Below are 22,286 nucleotides of genomic sequence, written 5' to 3' on the forward strand. Positions count from 1 at the left end.
TTAACCAGAAAGAGCTTGGCTAGCCACTACTCATTCTCTTAAGCAGATTGTGATCATCACATCTGGCAGTACCTTTGATCTGATTCTAATAAGCACTGAGGACTTGTACCACCCCCAGGCATCATTTGGACCAGTTAACTTTTCTGATCACTATCCCCTTTTTCTCAAAGCCAAGATTTATGAGTAAAATCCAAACTTTCACGAAGCACTGCTAGACTGATTCTGCAATCCGTGAATAAGGCCAGTGGACCGCCAAATACGACTTATTCGCTTCAAATGAAAAGGACTGTGATGAAAACGTTGACCTCCTGTCTAACACTGAACCTTCAAAGTGGCATAACTGTGTCAAAGAGATTACTGGAAAAGTTGCTAAAACCAGAATCATAATATCCGATAATGATGGCCGTCACTGGGGTCTAACGACGTTAATGCATTTCTCGCCTCCATTTGCGCTAGTTTCCTATCTGTTCCCTCCAAAGAGGGAGCCTCGCTTCTTGACGATTGTCCTTGCGTGTTCTTCATTGAGTAGTCTTCATTCAGTTGTGAAGACTACTAACATCTCAGCCACCAATTAATAAAGCCTTTAAAAAAATATATTGACACAAACATTCCTTGGAATAATGAAACGAATACACATACTGGGTGCGTTCCAAAGCTCAATTGTCATTTATGATCATCAATTATTAGTTACTGCCTTCAGCCTAGAATTCCAGAACATATTTAGCCCCTAAATACTAATTATACATATAATACATTAAAGTGCTAGCACTGTGTCATTCTGAACTTTTGCGGTCTTGGAGCAACAATAATAATAAAAAATGATTATTATTAATTGAGCTCTGGAGTACATCCACTAAAGTTTTTGGATTACCAAAGAATTATTTGATTTACTATTTCACAATGAGATTTTACTAATATCGAGAATTAGCTAGCACTAGTTTGAGCCAATCAGAAAACTCTAGGTAAAATTTGATTGGCGCTAGCTTATTTCACTAGTTTTTCAATGAAATTGGTGAAATTTCATTGAGAATGGACCTTAAGTAAACATACAAAGAGAATCTTACCTGAGATGCTGCAACGCGTGTGTCCCAATTAGAGCTTCGAAGATAATCAAGAAGTTTAGACAACAGTTTAGGAAGCTCGTATGGATGTAAACGCTGCACCTCTCCAAGTTGTTTGGCTGCTGCTTGTCTTGTTACATTTGAGGATCCCGAGTCTAAGAGCACAAATAGTCGATCGAGTCTGAATAAAGAAAACAAATATTTGGACATATGGCAATATGGCAGATAAAATGTTTTCCAGAGAAATTGCCTATGGATTGTTTTGGGTACCCGACTGGCTGATCTAATTTCAAACAGTAGGCTGTAATCCTGCTATATAGGGGTATGATGGGAGAAGGGTTGAGATGGCTCCAAAGATTGTCCTTTTCGACCAACCGTTTAGGCCTAAACGGAAAGCAGGTCGTCCTTGGTTGGGGTGGCAGGATGTCGTAAGTAAAGATTTAAGGGAAATAGGAACTTCCTGAGAGGGTGTAAAGAGGGAGGCTTTAGATTGGGGAATAGAGGCTTTAGATTTAGAAGAGGAAAAGATTGGGATGGAGGAGGATCATGCATAGCTGTGTTGCCTGCTATGGTGAATTGTTAGTAGTAGTGGTATTTTTGCTGCAGTACTTTAAAAGACACTATGTAGCATTTGTTTATCAAAAATGAATCCCATCCCGTTAAATCACCCCTCGCAATGGATTAACCAAAGTCTTTTGAATACGTCATATTTGGTCCTCAAGATATCTGATATAGTTGAGTCTTTTATAAACAAATTCTACTATCACCCCCAATATAAAATGGTGTATCTCAGATTTCTTTTTGAAAATGAGTTAGGAAGCGAGAATAATTCCTTAGTTGGAATTATTACTCACTGTTTGTGATTGAAGAGGTACATTCATATTACAGCATATGGGATAGATCAGTAACAATAACACTCTCTTTAATGGGCGGGGGGGGGGTGCAGGTACCAGTTTGGTGCAGTTCCATCTATATTTCGACGAAATGCGTCAAGTAAAAACAGCCACAATAATCAACCTTATGTGCAGTTAGCAAAATAGATCAGTAACAATAATGCTCTCTCTCCTTAATGTGGGTACAATTAGCAATTTGGTGCAGTTCCACATATATTTCTACGAAATATTTCAAACAGCATTTGAAATGGAAATGTAGTTTTTATTTCAAATGTGTTATGCACCTATCTGGTGCCAGCTTTTTTTCTTTGAAGGAACAAAACAACATTATAATACATGACAACACAAAAATCAAGACAAGCATTAAAAGACGACCGAACTCCTCCTTGTCAAAAAAATTGCTCTACCTTCCTGCTGTCATTGTCTTTATTTTCATAAAAATAAAGATTCTTTCACAGGAAAATGATCTAATAAGATTGATTGTAAAATGAACTGTAATGGATATAAAAGGAGTTAAATTATATGAAAGCAGAAACGCGGAAAATAGTCATTTTATGACTTCACTTTTTGACACTAGAAAGTAGTCCTTATATAATTTCACAGGGGAGAGGACAACTCAGGAGTAGCTTTCTGGTTGCTTTGCTCTTAGTAATTTTTGCTTCTACTCTGAAACGTAGCAAGGATCTGACTAATTACACAATGTATAGGCCTAATACATATGTATAGACTTAATACATGCACATAGGACTTATACATTGTATAGGCCTGATCTTTAAGCAAAGTTTTGAATGTGTTCTGCTTCCAGAAATACTTCCTAAAGTAAATCATGTGCAATCTCAGTTAGTTTAAAGTGGATATTGGATGCCAACATGCTCATTGAGTCCTTACTACATTATTAATACTACTATTAACAGCTCACTGGAGCACCAAGCCGCCCGAGGCCAACAAAGCTGCGAATGCTCCTCTTTATCTCAATCTATTCACAGTCTCCCTCTTTACAACCTCCAAAGAAACTCCCATTTCCACGTTATTAATAAAGCCACGTATTATTCAAGAGTACATTCTTCTTTCTTGGATCTTTCAAAAGTGTTGGTTTTGAGTCATGTTTGATTTGGTTCACTTTTACCCCCCCCCCCCCAATTTTAATAAATGCCTTTGTTTGCTATTTTCATTGAAAAAAAATGAAAAAAAGCTTGCTCCTCTAGATTACAAAAAATTACACAAACATACATTTTGCCCCATCCCTGGTTTTTGTGAATTGGTGTCACTTCCATCAGCTTCAAACTTATCTCTAATTCGAGTGATGGTAACTTGTGTTGGTGGTTCTAGGTTTAAATCCCTCCTAAATTGTCTTTGCATTTCTACTGCGTTTTCATACTTCCAATAGCAACCTTCTGGCAACACTGGTTTCAAAAGCGTTTGATTTGGCTTGTAATGGCCAGCTATGGTATTCCATTTCAAACCTGGAGTAAACTCATCTGTAATATTTGCTTTTTGTTTTTGGTATGCATATTTGTCTTTCAAATATGGTCAGGAGATGCTTTTTTTGGTAATATTTGGAATTATGTTTTTGGTAATATCTGAATCTTGATGAGGAACAATTCTGTTACTACATCTTCTTAGTGTTTTTAATTTTTCTAGTGATGCTATCTATCATACGATTGTGCTTTTCAAGTTTAACTAAATTCGTTCTTTGATTTTGGTATGAATATTTTTATATTCATTTATGGCCAGGAGATGCATTTTTTGGTAATATTTAAAGTTTGATGAAGAACAATGCTGTTACTACATCTTCTTAATGCTTGTTTTTTCAGTGTTGCCATGTATTATAAGTTGTGTTTTTCAGGTTTAACTAAATTGTTATATATTGTCTATACTGACAATCTGATGTTAAAAATTCAATCCAAACTGAGAGCCATGGCAGCTCATTTCTAAATTTTTAGGAAATTGGCCATAATTTAAATACTGAGAAATGGGAATAATTAATGCTTAATACAAATTGCCAAACTAGCAACCACTGCTGTGATTCTTTGCTAGTTAGCTTGATTCTTAAGCTACAGTATTAATATTTACTCTTCTTTATCAGCTACTTGTTATTCTATATTTGCTGATGTTAAGAGTAAAATAAGAGTTGACTATACATAATGTATCACAATATATGGTTAATATTCCTTTAAGACTGCAGATAGGTTTTATTAATGTTTTATGGCAATTTGATTCATTTTCCTTCTATAAAACCTAAAATCGCAAAGAAAGGAAGAAAACGAGGACAATTAACAGCCAGTGAAAAAATTGAAAATTATCCAAATCTTTCGGTCAAGACCTCCGCTTGTCCATTCTCAGTGTAGAATAAAACTGATAAAAATATAAAAAAACAAACCTTAAAACAAAACACAAAACTAAAATTGGACAACCCTTTCTCAGTAATGGTGAAAGGGTAACTGAATAAAAAACACAATTCTAAATGGCATTTCACAATTTCATTTTATGTAAAGCACTCTTAAAGGCTAATCGTTTTCAAGGTAGATCATTATCAGAGATTTCATTTGGTTGCACAACATAATTTTGAGGATGTATGTAATAACGACAAGAATTAATAATTCCATCATAAATGGATTTGAAAAAGTTTCTCCAGTGTCTCTATTGAGAGCTACCTTTCAGTGAATGTACTTTTTTCACCAAAAGGTTTTTATTGTTTAATATTCAAGATATACAAGTACTTTATTTTAAGTATTGCAAGCATTTATTATTCTTCCCTGGCTGGTAAAGAAACAAAAGGATTTTTGATAAATTTGGTCCTACTCGATGATGTCAATTTGCAAAAATTCATGAGGAACAAAAATATATTTTTTCAAAATCTACACAGAGAGGGGTGGTGGTTAAATTTGTTGTTTTCATTGATTTTATCAAAGAAAATGCCATAAAAGGTAGTTTCCAATGAAAATACCCCTCCCCCCCCCCAAAAAAAAGGCATTTTTCAAAATCTAGGGGGTCAAATTCATCCTCCCCTGATTCAGGCCACTGGTTCTACTGGTATTTAAATTAGACCCCGGTGCCGTGCCGATGAGGGAAGACCGGGCGAAGGCGGGACCAAAAACAGCAGCGGTGGCGCGCTACCGGTAAGATGTCGGTGGCGCGCCACCGGTGCGATCAGCGTTGTCCGCAAATATTAATGTTTTCATCATCCTTTCTCAAATCACAGCTTAAATTTACAACAGATTCGAGCCTATTCATGAGTTCAAAAATTCACAAATCGCTGGCTGGAAACTGGTCTTCTTTGTTATTCATCAATAGAAGTAGAAATCTGGTAGAAACGAAATGGCTGTGGCGTTTCAGAACCCTTGAATAATAGTTGAAGTATCTATTAGCTATGTATTTTCAACATAAACAATTATCAAAATTAGTAAATTTTTTTTTTCCAAGGATTACTGCATACAAAACTTCTAATACCGTATCACAAAATTCGTCAGTTTTCTGGGAAAAAACTTTGATTATAACTTTGAACTTAGAAGCTTAATTCTTTCATAATGCCCTTTGCCAATATCTGTTTCGTCACCTTTAAAACAGTTGAAATGGGCGACTTTGATATTGATTGTTTTTTTTTTTTGCTCTTTTGGATTCCTAAAAAGCCTTCCTTGTATTAATAACTGGTTTTTAATAACAATTAAAAAAAAATACATTTTTAAGTTTTTTTGGCTTCTTTGTAAAATATGTCATGTAGACTAATGCCTAACTGCTGCTTTTTTATTGCTTTTGGCTGCTCAGGAGTAATTTATCAAACTGAAAAATACATGATGAACACTTCACAAGAGAACACTTCAATTTCAATGAAACAAACAAACACTTAATGGTTTATTCGGTATGAAGAAAAATGAAGTGCCAACTATTTTCTTAGGTAAAAAATGAAAAGCTCATCCGTTTTAAATGTAATTAAATGAATTAATATGCAGACTGAAGTAGCTCCAGGAAGATGTTGAGATTTTCTTCCTAGTTCGTCACTTTTAATCCAAGCTAAATGTTTGGAGACTTAGTATCAGTTATTGAGTTTAATCTTTGATTTCCAAATGCTCACAAAAATTTCCACCTCGATAGGATACCGTCTCTGCTTTAAATTAAAAAAAAAATAACTTTTTGGCATCCCTGCTTTCAATAAAAAAATCGAAATATTATCATTTAAATGTAATACCTCCCCTCCCTCTGGATACCACCTTGATAATATACCATCTCAGCTTTACATTAAAAAACCAATAAACTTAATAATTAACTAGGTAATAATTAACTATATGGTTCAAACAAATACGCCAAATAACGTTAAACAGCTTAGTGTTCCTTGAAAAAACCATTGAGGGTATGAGTAAAGGGGTACAATGACAACAACAAAAATGTCGAAATAATTCAGATATACCTCAAATTATTGGAAAACTGAGTCATAGATTCGCCATGGCATTCAATAAGGTCCAAAGAATCTAATTAAAAGGGAGCATACAAAAAAACCAAATTTGTCCAGTAGCCTATGAGAAATCACAAAATACCCAAGACAATGAACAAGTCCTAATGGGGGGCCCTGGGTCTATTAAAATATTTCAATGGGTTTCCCAGGGAATTTGATATCATTTTCTTCCCGTCTCCACTTTAAATGAAAAAAAAAACAATTATCTTCATGGCATCCCTGTTTTCAATTACAAAAAAATGAGGTATTATCATTTAAAAATGAGAGCCTCCTATCCCCCCCCCTATAGGCAACAATTTACAATGTTTTTATGAATCATATTTTTGGGGTTACTTCCGTTTCAATCTTTAATTCCCCAACCTTGTACATAGCTTAGTCTATAGCTAAATTTTGTCACAATAGAATATTTTTTTTGGAAGGGGGAGGAGTAAATTTTTTTTAGAAAGAATATTGTATTTTCTTTAATCTATCAGGCGTCCAACAACTGTGCATTAAAAATTAAGAAAATCTTATCTAAAAACAGCAAAACAAAACAAAATTCCGCAAACTTACGATTAAGCTGTAGAAACAATCTGTTGACTATCAATTTCAAAATCCAACTGAAGCTGTATAGTAGTGAATGCGTTCTATTCAACTTAAAAATAAAATTCTTGACTAAGAATGATGTAAGAAATAGCAATTGAGAAGCTGCATTCGAAATGATTTAATCTCATTTCATAAAGATGATACTTTTTTTTGTCAACATATGAAGAACTGTGTAAATTGCAATTGCATCTGTCTGGTTTTTATGCAAAGTAACAAAAGAGACGAAAATTAACAAATAAGAGAGTAGTGAAGAATTATGGTATGCAAAGTAATATTTGGCAGGGAAAGTCACTGGTGATAAAACACTAGGGGTGGCACCATGATTAGGTGATTTTTGGGGATTCAGGGAACCAAATTTTTTTCCAGTTGACACATAGATTTTCGGGGCAATAGCCGAAAATTTAGGGATAGTGCAAGCCTTGCTTGATTTCTAATCAGGAAAATCGAAATACTAAACCACACAAGAAAGAAAAGCTCCAACTTGCCACAAATTAATTCAAAGTTGGCCAAATGCTGCAGCCTTTACTGGCAGCATAGGGACACTTTGGCGGCAGACAACTGGGCCTCTCGTTGGCGGCGTTTGGTCGATCCGCCGGCGCGGCGCCGGGGTCTAATTAATAAATAGTCATTAATAATTTAAAAATAATTTATAAATGTTTTATAAATAGTCAGATACAAAGTTAAAAGAAAAGGCTCATTTGCAGAAGGTCCTGATCATCCTCTTATTCAACTGTTTTGACGCATTTGCTTTTGTGGTTGCATTGGAGCAAACTTTATTTGCTTATCTTCTTATTTGCTTATTATTTTATTAACTAATATTATCCATATTTTTAATTTTTATTTCTGTTTATCAATTTATCCAGAGTCTGCCATTAAATGTAACTTCAAATGAACGTTTTGTTTAGCTATAAACTCCTTTGGCGAGTGTCACTTTTAGGAGCACTAGCTTGGAACTATTATTATATACAACTTTCTTTGTCTATTACTAAAAGGTCAGGTGTGTATACCCCTTTTTTTTACTTTACAACAAAGTATATTATGTAATGTAAAAGTAAAAATTTAAACTGAAATTCTGGTTAGTTGGTTCACATAAAAAAAAACTTACCTGGTAGCCATTGTAAATAATCAAAACTGTCAGTCCATGAGATATTCTTACAGAACTAAATCTAAAACAGCAGGGATCCTGAAAAGTATACAAACGAATGACAAATCTACTATCATAAATTGCTGAAAATACAACTAAAATTAGGAAGGTATTCAACACTAAAGAAAGAAAAAGATGGACACTTGGAACATGGTGTGAGAGCAGTCAATGCCTTTTGGTGCAATGTCAGAAGAAGCACAAATATTATCTTTTTTCAATATGTACCTCAAGGCACAAGCCAAATAACCAGAATTACTAGCTGTTATTCAGTACCAACATGTAAAATCATTAACTCATTTGAAAGAGGAACTTATGGGGTTAATTTTCTTCAATAATTGTTCTTTATTAACAGTGAGGCACTAAGAGCAACATTTCTGAAAATTACCCCAGCCATCAATGATTTTACAATTTCATTGCATTGCATTTTCATGATGGAGATTTTTGGCAGATTCCAAATGTGGGATTTTCAACCATCAGCTAGCTTTGTTTAAAACATTCTTAAGCTTTCTTTTGGTAAAATTTGGCTGTCATGGTGTAGTATTTGAATCACCTTTCCTCCTATATGCCTTTCCTCCTGTAGAGGCCATGTAAAGCCTCCTGTAAAAGTCATGTACATCCTGTAAAGGACATGCCCTTCCTCCTGTATGGGCAATGATATTTGGTGAGATCTTGTAATCTTTTTATTATAAAAGTAAAACCTTGAAAAATAGATGTATTGCTCAAATGAGGACAAATGATGGTATTTTGAACCCCATACCTCTTCTCAATCCTGATTTACGAGGTTCTAAAAATTTGAAATGCAGGTTATATTCTAAGTTCAAGAAAAAAGGCTTGATATGGTTTGAATTTCTATTGAAATAGTAGGAATTGTCTTTTCAAAAACTAAAGCCAGTAAAAAAAGCACTGAAAATCTGTAAGCCCTAGAAACACAGAGAGGGTAGTTATAGCAGCTTCATAACACCTCCACATGCTGTATTTTTGGCCTTAGATTCATTCCTGAGTTTTTATTCACCTAGTACAGCTACTCTGTAAGATAGCAAGAAGTCCTTCAACTATGACATTACCATTCCAGCTATTGAATTCAAAGAGCACACTAGCGCTGCCTAAGTAAAGAATGATGTGGGCACAATGTGTTTTTTTGTTTTTTTTTTTGTTTTTTTCTCCATACCCAGGCACTTCGTATAGATTGGAATGGCTAGTGCCCTTTTTTATAGTTGAAAGTGATTGGAGGGTAACTAGCCCCCCCCCCCACGCCCATCATTCCCCCAAAAACATCCAATCAAAATTTTGAGATAGCCTGTTTTGTTCAGCATAGTTGATTTCCAGATAGAAAATATGTTTTGAGGAGGATACTCCCCCACAACCCTCAGGGCAAGGGTTTTAAGTTATGCCCTGGGGGCATATAAGGTTATTATAGAAGGCGTTGTCGTAGAAACTTCAAAAAAGGCTCCTTTGATTGGATATTCAAAGCACTAGTACCCTTTTTAATAGTCAAAAGTGATTGGAGGGCATCTAGCCCCCCCCCCCCCACGCCCATCATTCCCCCAAACACATCCAATCAAAATTTTGAGATAGCATTTTGTTCAGCAAAATTGATTTCCAGATAGTTTTTATAGAAGGCATTATCATAGAAACTTCAAAAAATGCTCATTTGATTGGAAATTCAAAGAGCTAGTGCCCTTTTTAATAGTAAAAACTGATTGGAGGGAAACTAGCCCCCCCCCGCCCATCATTTCCCCAAACACATCCAATCAAAATTATGAGATAGCCATTTTGTTCAGCGTAGTTGATTTTCAGATAGAAAATATGTTTTTGAGGAGGACACTCCCCCACAGCCCCCAGACCAAGGGTTTGAAGTTATGCCCTGGGGGCATATAAGGTTTTTAAAGAAGGTGCTGTAGTAGAAACTTCAAAAAAAGCTCATTTGATTGGAAATTCAAAGGGCTAGTGCCCTTTTTAATAGTCAAAAGTGATTGCAGGACAACTAGCCCCCCCCCCCCCACACCCATTATTCCCCCAAACACATCCCATAAAAATTTTGAGATAGCTATTTTGTTCAGCATAGTTGATTTCCAGATAGAAAACGTATTTTTGAGGAGGATACTCCCCCACAACCCTCAGGGCAGGGATTATAAGTTATGTCCTGGGGGCATATAAGGTTTTTATCAAAATCTTTGTCATAGAAAGTTGAAAAAGGGCTCATTTGATTTGAAATTCAAAGGGCTAGTACCATTTTTAATAGTCAAAAGTGATTTGAGGGCAACTAACCCCCCTAACCTAACTTAACATAAACCACAGACAACACACACACATAGAGACAACACACACACAGAGACAACAAACACACAGAGACGACACACACACAGAGATGAAAAACACACAGAGACAACACACACACAGAGACAACACAAACACAGAGACAACACACACACAGATAGATGACACATACACAGAGACAACACACATACACAGACAACAAACACACAAAGATGACAAACACACAGAGACAACACACACAGATGATAAACACACAGAAACGACACACACATAGAGATAACACACATAAAGATAATAAACATAGATACACATAGAGATAAGGTTTTTACTGAAATCTTTGTCATAGAAACTTGAAAAAGGGCTCATTTGATTTGAAATTCAAAGGGCTAGTACCCTTTTTAATAGTTGAAAGTGATTGGAGGGCAACTAACACCCCTCTCATGCCCACCTTTTTATAAGTTACGCCCTGGGGCATAACTTATAAGCGCATATGCCCCAGGGCATATGCCCTGGGGGCACATAAGGTTTTTACTGAAATCTTTGTCATAGAAACTTGAAAAAGGGCTAGTTTGATTTGAAATTTAAAGGGCTTGTACCCTTTTTAATATTCCAAAGTGATTTGAGGGCAACTACCCCCCCCCTCTCATACCCACCTTTTCCCCAAACACATCCAATCAAAATTTTTAGATAACCATTTTATTCAACGTAGTTGAAAGTTTTGGAAATTAGGTCTTTAAGGATGACAGCCCCTCCCCCACAACCCTCAGGGCAAGGGTCCTAAGTTATGCCCTGGGGGCATATATAGTTATTATTCAAAGAGTTGTCATAGAAACTTCAAAAGGGCTCATTCAATTGGAAATTGAAATGGCTACAGCCTTTTTTAATAGTTCAAAGTGATTGGATAGTGACTAACAAAGGTTGTAGTTTATGCCCTGGGGGCATATAAGATTTTATAGACAGAGTTGTTGTAAAACTTCAAAAGGGGCTCTTTCAATTCGAAATTGGGAGGGCTAGTGCCCTTTCTAATAGTCGAAAGTGATTGGAGCATAACTAACCTCCCTCTCACGCCAACCATTCTTCCAAACACATCCAATCAAAATTTTCAGATAGTTATTTTGTTCAATGTAGTAGAAAGTTCTGGAAATTAGGTCTTTGAGAATTACCTTAGGGTAAGGGTTGTAATTTATGCCCTGGGTGCATATAAGGTGTTTGTAGAAAGTGTTGTCGTTTCCAAGTGCTCATTTGATTGGAAATCAAAAGGCCTAGTGCCCTTTTTAATAGTCAAAGGTGATTGGAAGGCATGACATTTTTATAGTTAAGATTGATGTGGGTATAATGTATTATTTTTGTTGTTGTTTAGACCAGGGCACTTTGTATTGAAGGATTTGTCGTGTGAACTTCAAAAAGGGCTCATTCGATTGAAAACAGTAAGCGTTAGTTCCCTTTTTATGATTCAAAAGTAATTGGAGGGCTTCTAATCCCCCTCTCACGTCTACCATCCCATTTGTCTATGATGTGTAATAACTAAATGTTTTCTTTTTGCTAAATCAAAATGTAGATCTATAATTCGAATTAAGAATAAGGCATCTCAGCAGTATCCCAAGAACAACTGATGGTATTATGTTCAAACTTTTGGGGCTACTTCTGCTCTTAAAATTTAATCAAATCAAAATAGCATAAGTGTATCCAAGCTATCAAAGAAAGTAAACAGATTTTTTGCAAATGGTATCAAGTTTTCCATTTCAGGTCAACTAGAGGAGGTATGAAACTAAATTAAACAGTACTATTTGTGTCCAGGTTTATAAAAGGGTGTATGTTGTTAAAAATTGCTGAAAATGTTTCTCCAGCATACAAAAAGCAGGCCAAACTATAAAGTCTTAAAAAACAAAAAGATTTAAAGTATTATTTCCTTATCCCTGGAAAAGACTATGTCAATATAAAATGAACAGACTTTAATTTAAAAAAACGTTTTCTACAAAATAAGTTTTCAAAGAAAAGTTAAAAACTCCATTTAACAAAAAAAGAGCAAAAATAAAATCAAATAATCTACCAAGCATGAAACTACCCCAAATCAGCATTGATAAATAAATGAAACCCAAAACTAACAGAAATTACAATAAATAACTGAGTCAAACTCAAAACAAGCAGAAATTCATAAGTTGGGCACAAAACCCCAATGCCTTCCCAAGGCCAGAACAAAATTTGTTTACTGAAAAAATATAAATGTTTTTACTTTTATAACTTTAATAAATCAAATAATATTAACATTTTGATTACTAAATATCAGTATATGTATATTAAACTGACAATGCACATTCATTTGTATAGTAGTTTCATGCTTGGTAGATTATTTGATTTTATTTTTGCTCTTTTTTGTTTAATAGAGTTCTTTACTTTTCTTTGAAAAACTTATTTTGTAGAAAAAGCTTTTTTAATTAATCTGTTGGTAAAAGCTTGGCAAGGCGGTTCTAAGAATTTGAGTTGATTCTGAGCCAAGTTTGAATTTTTGTTCAAAGTCAAGGGAAAAATCTACTCCAATAGTTTCAATTAGACTTAGCCCAAAGAGTAATATTACTTAACTTCTAAATTCAGATTACTTCACTTTACCCCCCCCCCAATAATACACAAAGCATATAGCCCAAATTATATACAGCCTATTCAATTAAATTTCAATAGCAAGCTATCTCCCTTTTACTTGTTTACTGCTGCCTGATAAGTAATAAGAAGAAAAGAATTTGGTGGTGTTGATCTCTTTCATGGCCCTTCAGCCAGAAAGTGTGATGGGGGGGGGTTCTTTTTACCATCTCCAGAATGTTCCAAGTAGGCCTACCCACAGGGGCATCCCAAGACTCATTTCATTGGGGGGGGGATCTTTGCTAATTTTACCAAACTGTTGCCTGATTTATGCCAAATTTTCTGCAGAAATCAAGAATTTTGCTAAATTTCAGGCAATTTTACAAAATTTTTGCCTTCTGCAAAATTCTTACCAAATGCCAAAACTGTTGGGAGGGGTGGCATGTGCCTCCCTGCCCCGCCCCCCCTCGGGACGCCCCTACCTACCTATAAAGAGCTGGATTGATTCTGGCTGAGCTTAAAGAGTCAGGCCGCTGACCCCTATCCCAAACAAAATAACCAGCAACACCAGGACTTGAAGTCCTGTCCATGGGTGCCCATATGGGGGGGGGGGGCTCTTGCCCCCCCTGGCTGAATGATGCTGCCTTATTTTTTTATTTTTGTTCTGGGATTTCTATTATATAGCATTAAAAGTAGCAATTAGACGAAGTTTGCCCCCCCTGGAATTCAGCTTATGGGCGCCCATGGTCCTGTCCTCACAGACAAAGTATGGTAAAGTTCAACAAAATCATATTTTTGAGTTAGGACAAAAGTGAATGCACCATTCAATGCCTTTTTTTATGCTGATTACGAATATAATAAGCATTTCTATCGAAAATAAATTTCAGCCCCCCCCCTCTATAGTTGTCAATTCAGGGTTTGGTTAGGTATAGCCTATATCGGGGGGGGGGGCTGAAATTCATTTCCGATAGAAATGCTTATATTTGTAATCAGCATAAAAAAAGGCATCAAATTGTGTATTCACTTTAGTCCTAACTCAATAATATGATTTTGTAGAACTTTACCCAAAGTATTTCATGTCTAGCATGCTGTCTACTCAGCTAGGCATGGGTGTTTTAGAACATTTAAAAGCAGCCTATGCTAGTTAACAGGAAAAGACAAATTCTAACAGTGAGGAATGAGGTACTACTTAGGGTCCATTTAAGGGCTTTAGAATCATGAGTGAAACAGTAGCCTGATTATGCTTAGGCCATAAAAAGCAGGATTGAGGCTTATTGTGTTTATCTTGTCTCTACATTAGTTAGAAGAATCCAGGGTATACCAAATCCAGTATATTCTATGTTTTTACCCTGTACTTTAACTATCTGGTAACTGAGAGGAGGGGGGGTAAAGTGAATTGAGTAGCCAATCTAAATTTTGAAATGCTGTCTCTACATCAATTAAAAGAATCTAGTAGGCCCATTTGGAATGTTTGCTGATCAAGGTATTTTCCAAGAGTAAGGAATTAGGTGCCACTTCAGGGCACTAAATTTGATCTGAGAATAGGCCTAGCCTAAAATGCGTATTGAGGCCTAGTGTGTTCACTTTGTCTCCACACCAGGTAAAAGAATTTAGTATATATTATCATCCTATAATTTTACTATTTGGTAACCAAAAGTGGACAATTAATTGACTTTTGTTTGGGGGGATTGCCTAGATAAGGCAATAGAAGAAGACTGGTCAAGCAATTCTAAGCTAAAGTAGTATCCTTCACGCCTATTTTTTGTCCAATCATTTATATCTAACAGGCGTTCCTTAAAAATCCGTTGACAAATGATTTGGATAATTATTCTAACATCTCTTTTATTTCTGCCTTTCTTTTCGCTTTCCATGTTGCAAGCTATTTTTATACTGTGGCAAAAATGCTGGTGCAGTTGATTCTAAACCTAAGTAAAAGCCCCTGATTGGTTGAAAACTAAAGACTAAAAAAAGATAAAATCCCTAGTAAAGTTTTATTACTAATTTAAATATACGAATTAAGTATGTAACTTTACCATGAATTATATAATTTTAAAAATATTCCAGTACTATTTTTGAAGGAAAAATAAAGTTTGGTTTAATTGCAGAATTTTCATTAGGGCTTTGGAATATTTAGCGCTACATTTAAATACGATAAACACTAGCCGGCGAAAGTAGGCATGGATCTCTGCTAAAGTTAGCAAGTTTGTAAAATTGTAGATTAAATTGGACAAAATAATAAAGAACTTTTAGAGTATCGAACTTTTAAAAGATAATACATGTGGTTTTACTATGTTGTTGAAACGTTCTGAAAGTAATCTTTGACCCACAAGGGAACCACCACCCTCAAGCAATTGTTGGCTTCTTAAGTCAAAGAATTGTACCCTCTTCACTCCAAGAGTATTAGCTAACAAATTAGGCCATTCAGAAAGAAACATAATAAGAAAAATTCCTACTTCACAATGAGCAGAAAAAGTGTAGCCTAGTTAGGCTAACACATTTGAAGGCATTTCTGCTTTAGGCCTACTCCTCCTCTATTGTGCAAATGTTTAGCCCCAATTATATATTTCCCATGCATATTTCCATGTGTCAGTTGTAGTTCAACCTGTATACCTGTAAATAGCCTAGAATAAATGCTGACAAAATCAAGAAATAGAAAAACACATAGCCTAGCCTAAAAATGTATAGCCTAGGCCTAACCTGGGCTGTAGCATAGCCTATAGGCCTATTTGCGCATTAGGGGGCTCAGGGTAAAATATTGTAGAAGCACCTTCAAAATCTATTAACTTCACTTTTTCTGCATAGGCTATTACAAAGTAAGAATTTTTTCTTTTTAAAAAATCCCCCTGGGTTTTTAAAAACATTGTTTTTTTGTATCATCGTTAAAAGGATTCTAAAAAATCCTTCCTTGTCCCCAAGGCTGTACCCAGGATTTTTTTGAGGGGCTTTTACTCAAAGATTTTTTTCAGGGGGGTTTTACACAAAGAAACCTCAAAAAAACACATACAAAATTTGTTTTTACCCAGTTTTGGGTCAATATCTACCAAATCATTTTTTTGATTTTGGAATAAAGTTAAGACACCATTTGATGCATTTTTTTAGGCTATGGTTATTAAGAATTAACAACGATATTATTGTGGACTCGGTTTTCAGCCCCCCCCCCCCCTTGCACTGCGAAGGCAGCGGTTGATTAGGTATATCCGTTATAGGGGGGGGGGCGGAAAGTAATTTCAATAAAAACTCTCATTTTATTCTTAATAAGCATAAAAGAAGGCATCAAATAGTGTATTCAATTTATTTGAAACTCAATAATATGATTTGGTATATATTGACCCATTTTTGTTATGTTTTTACAAGTCAAAGAATATTCCAGGGGTGGTCGCCCCCCCCCCCCCCCTCTGGGTGCTGCCTTGCTTGTCTATATGTTTTGTTAAATCACATCCCTTATTGCAAATTGTGTCCTAGTCCTTCTTGATAAGGTTTGATATATCCATAGGCTATACAAAAAAGCTGATAATTTTATAGGTTTGCTATTGGGCCTATCATTATTCCTGTTTCTCATCAAGAGTGTTTTGAAAATACAAAGTAATGCAAATAAAAAAAAAGAACAAAATCTGCAAACTAGCCTATAGGCCCTTTTCTTTTCTTCACTAAGTAAAGTCAATGTAAAAGCTCAGCTTCTGTTTAAACTGCACTGGCTGGAATTCATTTTGCTCTTTTCTGCAATCTCTACAGACAGTAAATCCTCTTTTGAAAGTTTGGCAATGCTATCATGCATTTTTGTTTCTGGTAGACTTAGCTCTGTTTCCTTTAATTATTAAAGGTTTTGAGGTAAAGAATCATTGACTGTAGATATTCCATTGTTAAAGGTATTACAGGCTTAAGGCTTCTTTCAATTTAAACCTTAGTAGATTATGCAATATTGTATCAATTAGTGTATTCCTGTACTCAAGGAACACCTTTATCAAAGATTTTGACAATTTTTACTATTTTTTTTGTAGTTCAAACTGTTTTTTTCTTCTGCTAAGCCATTTGACTCTCAATTGGTAGGATTTGAAATTAAATGATAAATGCTGGACATGCACTACATGGCTAATATGGGAGTAAAGTTCATTTGTGATGCAAATGAATGTTATGTTTAGATTCAGCATGCAATTCTGGGTATGTATTTGCACATTAGGGAGGTGGGGGTATATATTCTGTGAATGTATAGGTTCTAAAAAATTCATGAATTTCTTGAAAAACTGGAAAAACAAGGATAGAAGTGAAGATTAAGGCTCTCCCCCTGCTAAATGTGTTAACTAGGATTATTCTGCATATTATCAAGTAAGAATTGTTTTCTTAATATCTTTCCTTATGTCCAGCTGGACTTGTAGGCTTAAAATACTGGTTTGTTGATTGGCTAATTCAAATTAGCCGTCTGGTGGTATCCCATAAATGCCCTATTCTTTAAAAAAAAATTTAAGAATAGGAACCAAACTGATGGTCTTTGTCAGGTATCAGTGTCCTGGGTATAACATTTCTGACAAAATAACTTTTCAGGATTTTGATTACATTTTGTGTTAGAATATTACATGCCAAGCAGTCAACCTTGAACTGTGTGCAAAAATAATCTAGTAACATTACTATCAATTTTAAGAAAATTATTGACATTTACTAAAGTTGATAGTTGATACAGTTATTCCTACCTGTATAGTTCCATCTGGCCAATTTGCACTTTAATAATGGATAGCAATGGCAAACAAAAATGTTTATTTTGACATTGGAATATTGATACAATTCTGAAAAATATTTATAAAACACTGAAATTTCAGTCATCACTCAACAGTTATATTACATTTACTCAGTGAATATGTACAATTGTATGCTACTACTAACAACTCACTGTACCATTCATCCATTTAACTTCCTATTTATATGCAGTTGGTGTTTTTGTCAGCTCTAGTCTTCTCAATTTTGTTGAATATCAGTTTTATTTTTGGTACACTGCAGGTTCATCATTGGTCTCATTTTTTATATAGTCTAATATTTATTTCGTTTAAACTTATATTTTATGTGTATTCAAGTTACCTGTACTTTTATTTTATTTTCCTCAAGAAATAGCTTCGTTCTTTACTTTTGTTAAAAAAAAACTTTTTTTATTTAATATTTGGTTTTTAATTCATTTCTGTAAAAGTGAAAAATATAAAAGATGGAAGAAGAACTAAAAAATGTCTTGAAGATAATGATTGAGTAATTTATGATTTTATTTGAAGCCCCCAATTGAATAAGCAATTTAATTGACCTGTCACTAATGGACAAAATTTAAAAAAAAATCTGAATCTTTGCAAAAAAAGTGAGTTTCTGAATGTATAGGCTATATTTTTTAATTGTCTTGTAAGCAAAGAGTAAGTGAAAGCATTTAGTATTATTTGGAATCTATATTTTGGGATGCTTTCACTGCAAGACAAAAAATTAATCATTCTCTTTGTTATTGTGTTGTCAAAGTCATTTAAATAGACTACAGATCAGATTCTAAATTAATTCCTCATCAGTCCAAGTAGCGTTGTATTGTCTTTGAATGGTTATTATAAGCAAATTATTTTGTGTCAAAACATTTCAAATTTCATCCTCCTTTTAAAAAAACAAAAACAATTTAGCATTACAGCTTGCAGCTTTTTGTATAAAACTTGTTGAATAATCAAAATTGTCATTAAGATCATGAAGAATTGTGGGGGTTATGTCATCCCCATAGACATAGTTATTTGATCTTTTGACTATTTTGAACAAGATGTCTTTTTCAACATGCCCTGAAAGTTGCAACTAAATACCCTCAGTCATTCTTAAAATATTGCAGATCCTCCTTTTGGATAAACTAGATGCATATAGTCCCTTTTGATTTAGTATAACATACCTCTCAACATTCTTCAAGGTTTTACCTTAATGCCCTTAGCCTTTCTAGATACACCCAAAATCAAATATTTCTCCTTTTCCTAATGATAAATTCTATATGCAAACAATGGGAAAATTGTATAGTTTATAAGTCTTGCTTTGGGGCTATGGGGGTCTGGCATCCCTGGAAGTATTACTATTAGACCTTCTGACTGCACTGATGAAAATAATTCCAAAATTTTGGTTGAACACAGAGGGCTGCTAAAAACAGCAAGAAGGAGGGGGGGCTGATTACTCTCAAATTTCTTCCTAAACATACCTTAAAATTTTGCACTTAATACTCTCAATTGTTCTTTAAATATTGCTGATATTCCCTTTTCACAACCAGCAAGCACATAGAGTGCTTTGATTATGTTTGACATTTCTCTCAACATTTCCTTAAAGTTTTATTTTAATACCTTAAGCCTTTTTGGACACGCAGGATAAAATATGCCTTCTTTTCATAGGCAGCACAATAGTACTTATCTTTTTTTTTTTTTTTTTTTTTTTTTTTTTTTTTTTTTTTTTTTTGGCCAGGGCACTTTGTATCAAAGGAGTTGTCGTAGAAACTTCAAAAAGGGCTCATTTGATTAGAAATTGAAAGGGCTAGTACCCTTTTTAATAGTCAAAAACGATTGGGGGCAACTAACCCCCCTCCCATGCCCACCATTTTCCCAAACAAATTCAATCAAAATTTTGAGTTGGCCATTTTGTCCAACATAGTTGAAAGATCTCCTTTTCGTCACCCTTAAGGAAAGGAGAGCAAAAATTACCTTGCATTTTGCTAACAATGCCCTTCATAACCCTCAAACAACTCCCCTTTTCCCTGGTCAATATTCACCCTTTTGACCCCACCTCCCACGTTCTGTGTCAACAAAAATCCCCCTTCTTGCCCTAATAAGAGTTTGCACTGAAAGGTATAGAAGAACTTTTATCCCTTACATAGTTGACATTTTCAACCAGTGAACCTCCACTGCCTCCCCCCCCCCCTCACTCACTCTTTACCTCATAGTTATTAATTTCAATGCCCATTTTGCAAATTTGGAGGTTTTCTATTTATGTTTGTTAGTCACTAACCGACTTATGTTTTGTTTTAATTTTACTTTATCCCCTTGTTAATTTTACAAGTTTTTATTTTCTTTTGGCATTTTTGCTGACTTGACATTGGCCTTCTAATTTCATGAGTTTATTTTGTTTTTAACATTTTTACGTTTTGACATTGACCCTTTTATAATTTTCTGTTGTTTTTTATTGTTTGTTTTTGCTGTTCTTTTTTTTTGCTTTATTTGATGCTAAAGTGCGAATTCAGCCCTTTTGGGGTTGTGATATCCGTTTTTCAGCAATAAATCTTATCTTATCTGGAAATTATTTCTTTGAGAATGACAACCCCCCCCCCCACAGCCTCAGGGCAAGGATTGTAAGTTATGCCCTGGGGGTATTTAAGGTATATATAGAAAGGATGATTGTATAAACTTTGGAGGGGGTTTCTGTTTAAACTCATGTTCTGTTTAAACTGCACTAGCTGGAATTCATTTTGTTCTTTTTTTTGCAATCTCTACAGACAGTCCTGACTTATGCCCTGCAATCTCTACAGACGTATGCCCTGGGGGCATTTAAGGTATATATAGAAAGGGTGATTGTATTAACTTTGGAGAAGACTCGTTGGATTGCTAATCAGGGGTTTTAGTGCCCCTTTTGAAATTCAAAGTGATGGGAGGGTGAATACCCCCAGACACACACCTCATATTTTCCTGAAATGCACCTGATAGAAATTTCGAGGTGGCCATTTGTTGTCATAGAAACTTCAAAAAAGTCTCATTTGATTGGAAATTGAAGGGGCTAGTTCCCCTTTTAATAGTTAAAAGTGATTGAAGAGGAACTAACCCCTCACATGGCCACCATTTCTCCAAACACATCCAATCAAAATTTTGAGATAGCCATTTTGTTCAACATAGTTAAAAGGTCTGGAAATTATGTTTTTGAGGATGACTTCCCCCCACCCTTGGGACAAGGGTTGTAATCTATGCCTGTTTTTTTTTAGAAAGGGATGTTGTAACTTTGGAGGGTCTTGCTGGATTGGTAATCAGAAGTTCTTATACCCTTTTTAAAATACAAAGTGATTGGAGGGTGGATACACCCCCCCCTCCTCACGACACCTTGTATTTTCCCAAAATGCATCTGATAGAAATTTTGAGGTTGCTATTTGTTGAAATTTTGAGGTGGTTATTGTGTAAAAAAGGCTCATTTGATTGGAAATTGAAAGGGCCTTTTTAATAGTCAAAAGTGGTTTTAGGCAGCAACCCCTCCCCCTGCCCACACCCACGCCCATCAATTCCTAAAACACATCTAATCAAAATTTTCAGATAGTTATTTTGTTCAGTGTAGTTGAAACGTCTGGAAATTATGTCTTTGAGGATGACACACACCCCTAGAGCCCTCAGCACAAGGCTTATAAGTTATGCCCCAAGGGTTATAAGGTTTTTGTGGTAAGATGGTTGCATCAACTCTGGAGGGGGCTCATTCAATTGGAAATGAGATTTTCTAGTTCCCTTTTTAAGAGTCAAAGTGATTGGATGCAGCCACTCCCTCCGCCATTTCTACATTTTATTTTCCACAAATGCATCTGATAAAAAAAATTGAGATAGCCATTTGTTCAAAAATAGTCCAAAGATCCTATAATAACACTTTGGGGTGGACAGAATCCCCCTTCTGGGGGTAAGGGTTGTAAGTTATGCCAGAGTCAGGGACATATAAGGTTTTTATGGAAGGGGTGGTTGTGTGAACTTTAGTAGAGGATTATTTGATTTGAAATGTATATTTCTAGTTCCCTTTTAAAAATCAAATATGATGGAGAGCAACTAGTCCCCCTCCTCAACATACTCTTTAGCCAAAACATATTCAATTGAAATTGTGAGATAGCCATTTTGTTAGCAATAGTCCAAAAATCATACAGCAATATCTTTAGGTTGGATATAATCCCCCAGAGCCCATGAACAAGGGTTGTAAGTTATGCCCAGGGCATATAGTGGTTTTATGGAACGGGTGGTCGTATAAACTTTGGATCAGATGTATCTCATTTGATTAGAAGTTTTAATGCCCTTTTTAAGAGTCAAAAGTTAATGGAGGGACATCGTTCCCCCCCCCCCAAGCTGATCATTCCCCAAAACATATCCAATCAAAATTTTAAGAGAGCTATTTTTTCAGCATTGTTGAAAGGTCCAGTATTGGGGATGTCAACCTCCCCACAGTCCTCAGAACAAGGTGTAAGTTAGGCAATTTGTTCATTGTTTACACATAGTATCTGTTATTGAGAAAGTTATGCATGTTTGAACTTGTCCTTTCCAAGAATACAAAGGGTGTTCAGGCAAGCCTTTCAGGGAATGCTGAGGGGAGTG

The 22,286-nt window shown here is 35.2% G+C and overlaps 2 protein-coding genes across 4 annotated transcripts in view; one reads left to right on the top strand and one right to left on the bottom strand.

Annotated features, from left to right (window-relative positions):
• The window catches only part of Hel89B (histone acetyltransferase 1), a 246,885-nt gene that overhangs the window by 198,439 nt on the left and 26,160 nt on the right, over positions 1–22,286 (bottom strand). The window contains exons 2-3 of the mRNA XM_089086437.1: positions 8,095–8,172; positions 1,065–1,242 (exon numbers count right to left, since the gene is read on the bottom strand). Of these exons, the coding sequence (XP_088942563.1) occupies positions 1,065–1,242; positions 8,095–8,105 (189 nt within the window). The 5' untranslated portion in view covers positions 8,106–8,172. The remainder of the gene's footprint in view (positions 1–1,064; positions 1,243–8,094; positions 8,173–22,286) is intronic.
• Positions 1–22,286, top strand: part of LOC148954396 (myosin light chain kinase A-like) — a 108,927-nt gene that overhangs the window by 48,007 nt on the left and 38,634 nt on the right. The window contains exon 1 of one of the 3 annotated variants that reach the window (XM_089086438.1): positions 15,150–15,177. The exons of 1 other annotated variant lie outside the window; for it this stretch is intronic. The gene's annotated coding sequence lies outside the window, so the exon portion shown is untranslated. Of the gene's footprint in view, positions 1–15,149; positions 15,186–22,286 lie in introns of those variants that run through there. One more of the 3 variants, XM_089086439.1, reaches the window with a different exon arrangement.

Source organism: Artemia sp. Qi Xiang Cuo, chromosome 3, assembly GCF_049724085.1.
Source record: "Artemia sp. Qi Xiang Cuo chromosome 3, ASM4972408v1, whole genome shotgun sequence".
Taxonomy (NCBI): domain Eukaryota; kingdom Metazoa; phylum Arthropoda; class Branchiopoda; order Anostraca; family Artemiidae; genus Artemia; species Artemia sp. Qi Xiang Cuo.